Consider the following 10,584-nt stretch of genomic DNA (forward strand, 5'->3'; position numbering starts at 1 on the left):
AGAATGACAGTTGCAAAATTTATTGGAACATGCCATTTGCAACAACCCGGCGGATAGATCACAACAAACCTGATATTGTGCTCTTCGACAAGGCCACTCGTGACATTTATGTCATTGAGTTCTCGGCCCCGGCTGAATACAACATCTCAGCCAAAGAAGAGCACAAAAGACAAATATATCAGGATCTCCTGTTTGAAATTGGCAAACTTTACCCAGGTTACCGTGTCAAGCTTGTCGTCCTGATTGTTGGCGTCCTAGGAGGGATGAAACAGTCTTTTGTATCCTCACTTGCCAAAGTTCCAGCTTGCTCATCAAAAGCTGAGTTCTTGGCAGTTAGGATGCAGAAGGCTGTTTTACTTGGTTCTCTCCGTCTCTTAAGGGAAATGACTTTGGCCTGCTGTGATCACTAACCGCCTTGTTGTGCGGAGTGGTCCAGCAGTAACGGATGGAGCTCAGGCTGGGCCCTCGGAGAATCGGACTCCGGGGATAACCCCCCTGAGCATTTAATAACAAAATAATAATAATAGTTTCAGTACAACAATTTTCATAATTTTCATCATGTCTTTTTTGATTGAACATTAAGATTTAGCTTGTTATTAATATGCCACTACTTTTTCTACTATTAACACCGAAAAATATATAATGATTTTACTTCCTTATATTCTAAAAGTTTTATATTCTATTTTACTGAATTTTTATTATTGTTTTATAGTCATCAAGAAGTTGCAACTTTAATTAGCTTTGACAAAATTAAAAGAAGAATGCAAACATGGCAAGAAAATCGAGTACTTCCGAAGATAACATCTCTTGATGATTTAAAATCAAAATTACAAAGTGAAAGATTTAAAAACATAAATCTCCATAATGATGGGAAAACGGAAATTGAATTTTTAAAAAATCAAAATGGTCAAGAGAGTGCAATAATATTTGTTGATAAAGTTCTTTTCGCTCAACTGGAAACATCAACATTGTTTATACAATCAACAGAACAATTATTTGAAGGACTCGACCGTTGTCAATTAACATCAATTTCTACAAAATTTATGGATCATGTAAGGAAAAATAATTTATTGTATAGATTTATAATTTTCGTATAATTTTAAGATCTATAGATTTAACTTTGAGCCTTAATAACGATAAAAAAAAACTGAATTTTTTTACTGAAGATAAAAAGAAAATACTCTTCAAGCAAAAAAAAATTTCTTGTCTCAATAATTTCTTCTATCGAAGCATAAAAGTCAGCTTTTCATAAATGATAAATTTGTTTAAAAATGTTTTCTGTTTATTTACGTTAATTTTTATTATTGTAGATTTCGATCAAAACGTACTATCATATTATAAAACTATAGTATTCTTCTACAAAAATAAATCATTGAAAATCTTTTTAAATTCAATAATTGAAATACATTAAGGTTCAAATGTTAACATAATTTATTTAGAAAAATAATAGAGCTAACAAAATTTTACAATAATTGTGTCTTCTATCAAACAAGAAAATTTTAAAACCAAGTAAAATTCAATTGAATACAGAAAAATTCTTCGGTTAATGAAATTTCTACTTCATTAAATAAAAGTGAATGTTTCGAAACGATGTCTTATTTCAAAACTTTTTCTTTCGAATTTGATTTTTTTTATCAGTAAACTTTTTTGATTGAATCCAAAAAATGAAAAAAAAAAATTATCATTATGTAACAAAGCTAAAAATAGATGTTACTTGAGTAAAAATCGATATTGAAACTCTTATTTTATAAAAATATTTTCTGGTGACATTTTTCTGATTTTCAATTGAAATCTCCTTTCGCCTTGTATTATTACTAAAGAAAATGTAATTTTCAACATTTTTTAATATCTATATTACTAATAATTCTCTTAATAATTCAACATTTCGTCTATAATTTTCTGCTCTAAAATTTTTTTTAAAATCGTTTTCAAAATTGACGGTAATGACAGTAATATTACATATAGATAATAATGTCAATTTTAATTTTAAAGTCTCGCACTTAATTATTAATTCGCAACTGAAACTGAACACAGACTTCTTACTTTTCCTTTTTCTTTAATTTCTTTATATCGAATTTGGTCGGTTTCTGACGATCGCTGAGTTGATAGGGCTGCAAATGCTTACTCTATAACTCATACAGCTGTTTTTTCGTAATAAATAATTTTGCAATCATATTAATTGTATTTTTAGACGTCTTTTAGTCACTACTACTGTCAACAATTTGACCAGTCATTTCTCAATGATACTAGCGATGATTTCAACCTGTGGCAATATTACTCACTAAAATAGATGTATACACTGTTACATGTATCTTTTGATTTACAGATCTTACCTATAGTGTGGATTGTCGAATTCGACAAAACTGAAGAAAATTGCAAAATTATGCTTCGAAAAATATTAAGTTTCAAAGAAACGTTATCACCTGTTGAAATTTTTGTTGATTTTGATCATGAGTATTGGACAGCCATAAATGCAGATTTTCCTGAAACTATCGTAAATGGAACATTTTTAGCTTATTGCAAAGTAAGAAAATTTTGATGTTAATTCTATCTTACCAAAAAATGATAATTCTATTACTAAATATTAATAAATCGCCTATAAGATAAAAATGATTAACATAATACTTGCATGAAATGAACACAACTAAAAGAAATAGAGTACAATGAATTAAAAAATTAATTATTTTATAGTGGTTGAAAGTAGAATAAATCTTGATTATTTGATTATATTTCAATACAGTGTAGTAATACTAATATAGTGATAAACTTGTTAATTTTTGTTTCAAAAATAATTTATTCAAAAATACAATTCAAAAAAGTTTGGTAAATCCAAATGGGCATTAAGCGCTCATTTTATCACAAAAAAATAAAGAATAGTTTAAAAAAACACGCTTTATATAAAATTCAACTAAAAAATAAAAAGTAAATTTTAATAAATTTGAAATGAAAATAGTGCAAAAAAAATATATTTTATTGTAAAAACAGCGTGGGGTGCTTGGTGACGATAGTTATAAATATTTTCTTGACAGATATAAGTAGAAGAATTATTATTTTAATAACATCTTAAAAAAAGCACCCCACGCTTTTTTTACAGTAAAAAATGTTTGTTTTTTACACTATTTTCAATTTAAATTTATTAAAATTTATTTTCTATACTTTAGTTGAATTTATATAAAACGAGATTTTTAGTTTTTTTAAACTATTATTTATTTTTCATTTTATAGTTAAATTTTCTATAAAAGTGTATTTTATATTTATGATAAAAAATATTATATATGGCTGCCTAAAATGTCACATTTTTTCTAAAAAGTTACTCAAAAAAATTAAATTATAAATAGACCGCAAAATATTAAGGTCTAGAATTTATTCAGAGCCGTCCTTAAAGTTATAGGAATTAACGATTAAAAAAAAAAAAAACGACGCTGAAATAATGTTTTTTCACGAGTTATCGTGTTAAGATCCCCATGGGGACTTCAGAAATCATCATGATAAGCGATTTATCAATTTATAAATCATTTTTTTTTTTAATAAAAAAGAAGTACAAAAATAAAAAAAAAAGTTCAGTGAGTTAAATAATTATTTAAAGTTATAACAAAAATCTTTTTGTACCAATAATACTTCTTTTTTCCCCTATTTAACACATATTCAATGTGACAACGTCAAGATTTTAGTTTTTAGGCCCCAGTAGAGCATACCTCCACGCGCGTTCGCGCTTAAGGTATGCAATATGTATTAACTTTATTTCGAACATTTTTTAATTTTTAAATAACTTAATTTAGAATTATTTTAAAACTATATAACTATAAATTAATTCTTTTGAATTAATGATGCTAATAATTTTTATTATAATTATTTTTTTAGATTATCATGAACGCAGCCAGTTGCTTTAATTTAGATTTAAAAGATGATTTAACATTATCAGTAGTTTCTAAAATTGTAGTTATTAGCTTATTACCTACTAATATGATGGTAGATGCACTTCGAGAAATTGTTCGTGCTCTAAGTAATGAAGAGTTTCGTTATTTTAACGAATTATTCGAATATTACAATACTCACTGGCTGACAAATATAAAAACAGAAAACTATAGTTTTTACAACGATCCAATTTGTTTATGGAAGAATACAGAATTGATTCTTCAAAGTATGACACATCAACTTCAGCAAAATAATAGTATATGGAAATTGATTGGTTTGTATTTGGCAATTCTTTATAAAAATTATATCTAAGTTAATTGAATATTTACAATTACATAATTTTTTTTTCTTTAGAACAAATATCCTCGAGCAATTTTCAAATTCATTTTCACCTTAAGAATTTAAATACAAAAGGTGATTTTAAAATACACTCAAGGAAAGGAAAAAATATTTTTACAGGCGTAAAAAATTGTAATTGTATTACCAAATTGTGGAAAGAAATTGCTGAAGGGGCTTTAACAAGTACTGAATTCGTAAATAGAACAGGAAATCAACTAAAACCAATAATACGTAATTTATTGCTATCTAATGTTCGTATTCCTGTAAATTTTAAATTATTAACGTTATTTACGGATGGAGCAATTGGTAAGAAAATTACTGTTATCAAACATTTAATCTTTGCAAAAATATTGATATATAAAAAATAGTAATAGTGTTTTTAATTTATGAATTATTTTAACACATATTATTTGAAATATATGTTTCACGTAACCTTAATAATAATGCAAAAAAAACTTGTGGCAAATTTTTAAAATTATTTTATTTATTACTTTATTCTATTTTCTCTTGTTCTCGAAAAGAAATTTTTTTCAGTAAAAGTATTACGTATTGGTAATAGCCGAACATTTGCTATTCATTTATTTTTTTTTTAAATGAAATAATACAATATCAAAGGTATTATCAAAGGATAAAAATCATTTTTTCCTTTTATCTGTAGGAGTACAAAAAAAATATTTAAAAAGAAGTTTATAATAGAAATATTTTTTACATCACTCTTTAGAATTGTAAAAGCCCTTAATTAAAAAACTAGTTGTTTTCATTATTATTTATTAACTTATATGTTTTCAATGACTTCTTAGATATTTTTAGGTATCGATATTTTTTCCATAAATAGAGTACTTTTCTTATTGTCAAAAAGTTTAAAAACTTTTTCACTTCTTTCATTATCTTCAGCAGTGATATAGTAATTAACATGTAAAAATTTTATATTTTATGATTTTTAGAACCACTTCAAGGCTTATCCAATATTACACTCTTACTAAATGAGCGACAATTATCAAACTCAATATATAATTCTCAGTCAGATAGTGAAAATTCTGAAGTTGATACACAATCAGTTGTTACTCTGGCCGATAATCTAATCTTTATGGAGCATGACTACAATTCTGTATCTGGTCAACCTGAAAATGAAGAATCATCGGATTTTAACATCGTTCCCGAGCTCATTTCAATGGATAATGATTAGGGTGGGTCAAAAAAATCGAATAATTTATTTTTGACTTTATACTCTGAAAAATAGGTTCGTAGACACCTAAAAAGAATTCTCTCCAAGTATAAGCTCTTAATTATAACGGGAAGGTCCTCCGCTTTGCGGGTTTCTATTTTTTTCGAATAATCAGATAAAAAAATTTATATCTCGCTTCCAACTGCTTGGAAAAATATTCCGTGGCATAGATTTTGTGAGAAATTGAATGCTTTACAAAAAGGTCTCTTATGACTTTTTCAAAAACTCAACCGATTAAAAGATATTCATAGTTGAAGTTTGGCTATTTTAAGGAAAATATTCGTTTTTATTATGAATTTTATAAGTCGATGAAAAAAATTATTTCGGATTGCGGAACTCATGATTTTGTAGGAAATTTACTGCTCTACAAAAATGGTCTCTTATGATTTTTTGATTAAGTGAAGCCGTTACGAGATATTCATCGTCAAACATTAACGAATATCAATATTTCCAGTTTTTGATCAATAATTCGATAAATTTTAATTTAAACTATGAGTTTCAGGAAAATTTACATAAATTTGAGTTTCGATCGATAAAGAAATGTTATAAACAATTTTTTTAATATTGTTTTCAGTCTTGAGCTTGTTTGATTGCATTAAAACAAGAAATTAGAGCATTTTTTTCGACATATAGCCAATGATTAGTTTAATTTGAAGTGAATGACATATTTCTTTGTCAAATTTAATATGAAAAGTATTGAATCAAGTGAGAAACAACCAGTATTTAACTTTTTTATAGATAAATTTTTTATTGAATTATCAATTGCAATATAATTGTCTATATTTTTAACATAACAGTACGCTATTACTATAAATAATTTCTTTTATTACAATTTGGGAATGTTTTTGATGTTCTTTGACAACTTGCAATAAGTACTGGAATTGTTCTTCATTTTTTGTCAAGCATTGATTATATTCACTGACTAATGCAACAGCTCACGCTCTGCTGAATCATTGACAACTTTTAGTTGTTGAAAGTATTCTTTATTTTCGAGATAACTCTCATTAGTAGGCCATAATTCAACATCGACATCAAGAAAGTCATACGGTAGATCGAAGATTTTGAAAAGATTTAATGACTTTTTAGACACAAAGTCACTCAGAGTTCTCTGCGCCAATGAATTCAAATCTTTTTAGCAATTACAAATCTTTTAGCTTTAGAATCTGTACCTTCACGAGTATTAGCAGCTTCAACAATACGTTTTTTTACTTCTAATGGAACGCCATCGTCAAACAGTGATAAAATGGCAAGTTCATCGCTCAAATACCATAAGTGCGAAATCATTTTTTCACACGTAGCTGAAGAAATCAAAGGATTGATATGTTTGTACTCCAATAAATTTTTCATAAACTGCAAGTCATGATAAGCAGCAGTTGTTGCAGAAGTTGATGAAAACCAAGCTTTTAAATACAATGTGACTATAAAAATACAGAAATGACGAAGACCATGCAATTCTTTCTGAGAGAGTTTGAATTCATCTCTGAATAGATACATTTTCAAACTATAAATGGCCTTAGCCATCCATCTAGCATGATGAACAGCACCAGGACGTTTGAAAGAAATCTTTTCTTGAGGCATTTCTCCAATGATAATTCCAATAATTCTTTATCTAACTTATTATAACATTTCTTTATCGATCGAAACTCAAATTTATGTAAATTTTCCTGAAACTCATAGTTTAAATTAAAATTTATCGAATTATTGATCAAAAACTGGAAATATTGATATTCGTTAATGTTTGACGATGAATATCTCGTAACGGCTTCACTTAATCAAAAATCATAAGAGACCATTTTTGTAGAGCAGTAAATTTCCTACAAAATCATGAGTTCCGCAATCCGAAATAATTTTTTTCATCGACTTATAAAATTCATAATAAAAACGAATATTTTCCTTAAAATAGCCAAACTTCAACTATGAATATCTTTTAATCGGTTGAGTTTTTGAAAAAGTCATAAGAGACCTTTTTTGTAAAGCATTCAATTTCTCACAAAATCTATGCCACGGAATATTTTTCCAAGCAGTTGGAAGCGAGATATAAATTTTTTTATCTGATTATTCGAAAAAAATAGAAACCCGCAAAGCGGAGGACCTTCCCGTTATAATTAAGAGCTTATACTTGGAGAGAATTCTTTTTAGGTGTCTACGAACCTATTTTTCAGAGTATAAAATCAAAAATAAATTATTCGATTTTTTTGACCCACCCTAATAATGATTTCCCATTTCCTACTGAAGAATGTGAGACACAACCCGGTAATGATGACGATCAAAATGTAAGAAATGACATCGAAGATAACTTTTTACTATCTAGTCCAGTTGAGAACACAGAGTCATCAAGCCGTAATGTCCTTTCGGAACATACTTATATTTACCCTGAGCACTGTTTAGGCTGTTTTCATAGCTCATTAGAAGTTGGTTACAAGCCTTGTCATCACGTACCGTTTTGCTGGACTTGCAATAACAGATGGTATAACGAGGCAGTTGCAAATAATGAAGTATTCATTTGTGTATTGTGTAGGAGTGTTGTAGAAGAAACAATTGATTTAAAATCAAATTAATATACATAAAAGTAATCATTATTACTTATTATTATTATAGTTATTTGCTACTTAAGTAAGCTTATATTACCTAAATAATTTATATTCATGTAATGTTTTTTTATTTAAAAAATTTTAAAATCTTAAACGTAATATAACATTTTGATTAATATATGTTTTTATGTATAAAATAAGTTTTACGTGCATTATGTTTTACTTTGTATTTTGAGCTGACAAAAAACTTGTGAGAACTTGATAAAATTTTTTCCAAAAAAAAAAAGTAAATAGATATTTTTATTAGATACACACCGCTGTATAATGGGCAATTCTATCATTTGAAAGCTCATAATAAAAATTACTTAATATAAAGAGTTAATTATTAATTTTTTAATATTATTTCCTTTATTATTATGATTTATTTAATCTCGTACATTGATTTAGTTACAATTTATTTAGTTGAGTAAATTCGATCTTAAAAGCTAAGTAAACAATACAAATTGAAACAATAATTATAAATATCGATTGCAACTGCAAATTTACAATAACTCATAACAATAAGTGAACAATTTTATAATTGTTGCTATGATAATTATTCGGATGAACAGCTTTACCAATTCTGAGACATGTAAAACATTAAAAAGTAACTTAAATATTTTTTTATATTAACATTAGACAATTTGCGTAAAAAAATTCGAGCTGGAAAAAAAATTTATGTTTGTTAAATCAAAATTTAAGATAGTTACGTTGTATTTAATGACGAAATTTTTTAAACTTGATATAAATAAAATTATAAATTAATGGAATAAAAAATTTTATTAATAATTTTTGTGTTTATTTATCGTATGATGAATTATAAATTATCATGAATAATTTTTTAATTTTATATTGAAAAATTTCTCCTGAAGAAATTTCTCAATCATAATATATTTCAGTAAAAACATAAAAAATTAATTTTTTACTGCAATTAAAAAATGATATATAATAAACATAAGTTATTATTGTTTATTAGATTTAATAAAGAACAATAACATACGGTAATATTCTAATATTTATGTTAAATTAAAAGTTATTAAAAAAATATTATATATTATAAATATATATATATACAGGGTGTCTCAGAAGTCGTGAGCCACCGGACAGGGTGTGGTAGAAAATTGGATTCTGAATAGAAAAGTCCTTTACCATTTTTCGATCAGACCCATAGAAAAATTACTACAAATTTATGAAAATAGACCAATGAGGAGCGCGGTTTAGCGGCAGAACGGTAGGCGCAAGAGCGAGCGAGTGGAAGCGCGACAGGCAATGAGTGCGCGCTCGCTTGCACACGTGTGATATCATTGCTCAGTTATAGCGGGATGCCCGCATGCAATAATAATGATCAATGATACTCCTGTAAATAAAAAAATTAATATTAGAAAAATCATCCCATAGACAGCCCCATAAAATAAAAAATGTGCGATTTTTTGATAATTAAAACTCAAATTTTCGGTGTCACCGAAAAATGAAAAAAAAAAGCCAACAGTCATATTCAATGATACCCCTGTAATTAAAAAAAAAAAGAAGAGTTATAAAAGTACCCCATACACTCTGAGATACAGCCCCATAAAGCCAAAAATTTGCGATTATTTAATGATGAAATTCAAATGATCAGTGTGCACTTGAAGTTAAAAAAAAAGCAATAAAAATAATCAGTGACACTACTGTAGACCAAAAAAATTGAAAAAAAATAAAAAACTACCCCATAGACAGGGAGATACAGCCCCGTAAAGCCGAAAATTCGCGATTATTTAATAATGAAATTCAAATGATCAGAGTGCACTTGAAGTGAAAAAAAAAAAGCAATAAAAATAATCAGTGACACCACAGTAGGTGAAGAAAATTTTTAAAAATAAAAAACTACCCCATAGACAGGGAGATACAGTCCCATAAAGCCAAAAATTGTGCGATATTTCAATAATTAAAATAGAAATTTTCGACGACTACTCAAAATTTCAAATAAAAATCTAGGACTAATAGTTAACTATACCCATAACAATCAGAAAAAAATTAAAAATTACAAAAACCACCCCATAGACACTAAGATATAGCCTAATAAAGCCGAGTATTTCGGGATTATTTAACATAAAAATTAAAATATTCACAGTGCATTCGAAATAGAAAAAAATACCAATCAAAATTATCAGTGGTACTTTTGACCATCAGACAAATTTAAAAATTGTAAAAACACCCCATAGATACCGAAATATGACTTGATAACGCACAAAAATCGGGATTGCTTAGAAATTAAAATTCAAATTATTGGTGCCCATTGAAAATCAACAAAAGAAACCTTTTGTACTTATCGATTAAACTCCTGTGTATCGAAAAAATTATTATTTAAAAACCACCCCGCAAACTCCGAATTATGATCCCATTAAGCTGAAAATTTCTGATTTTTAGTAATTAAAATGCTACTTCTCGGTGTCCGTTGAAAATAAATGAAAAGTATGAAAACTCATTTTCAGATATACTCTTGTAAGCAAAAAAAAAAATAAGATTTGAAAAAACACCCCATTAACGGCGAGATAG

The 10,584-nt window shown here is 27.1% G+C and overlaps 1 protein-coding gene and 1 long non-coding RNA gene across 2 annotated transcripts in view; one reads left to right on the forward strand and one right to left on the reverse strand.

The window, feature by feature from the left end:
* LOC141532061 (uncharacterized) overlaps window positions 1–8,792 on the forward strand; it is a 19,722-nt gene extending 10,930 nt beyond the window's left edge. Inside the window, exons 3-8 of the mRNA XM_074250220.1 lie at window positions 713–1,052; window positions 2,327–2,524; window positions 3,862–4,189; window positions 4,270–4,560; window positions 5,199–5,441; window positions 7,715–8,792. Coding sequence (XP_074106321.1) covers window positions 713–1,052; window positions 2,327–2,524; window positions 3,862–4,189; window positions 4,270–4,560; window positions 5,199–5,440 — 1,399 coding nt within the window. The 3' untranslated portion in view covers window position 5,441; window positions 7,715–8,792. The remainder of the gene's footprint in view (window positions 1–712; window positions 1,053–2,326; window positions 2,525–3,861; window positions 4,190–4,269; window positions 4,561–5,198; window positions 5,442–7,714) is intronic.
* LOC141532062 (uncharacterized) lies at window positions 1,499–4,089 on the reverse strand. The gene is made up of 3 exons (XR_012480015.1): window positions 3,956–4,089; window positions 2,334–2,489; window positions 1,499–2,263 (listed from the first exon to the last, which is right to left on the reverse strand). It is a non-coding gene; the product is annotated as an uncharacterized LOC141532062 (long non-coding RNA).
* Window positions 8,793–10,584: the final 1,792 nt, after the last annotated feature.

Source organism: Cotesia typhae, unplaced genomic scaffold (assembly GCF_013202065.1).
Source record: "Cotesia typhae breed Kobodo isofemale line unplaced genomic scaffold, CoteBio_Ctyphae contig_56, whole genome shotgun sequence".
In the NCBI taxonomy this organism is placed as follows: Eukaryota; Metazoa; Arthropoda; class Insecta; order Hymenoptera; family Braconidae; genus Cotesia; species Cotesia typhae.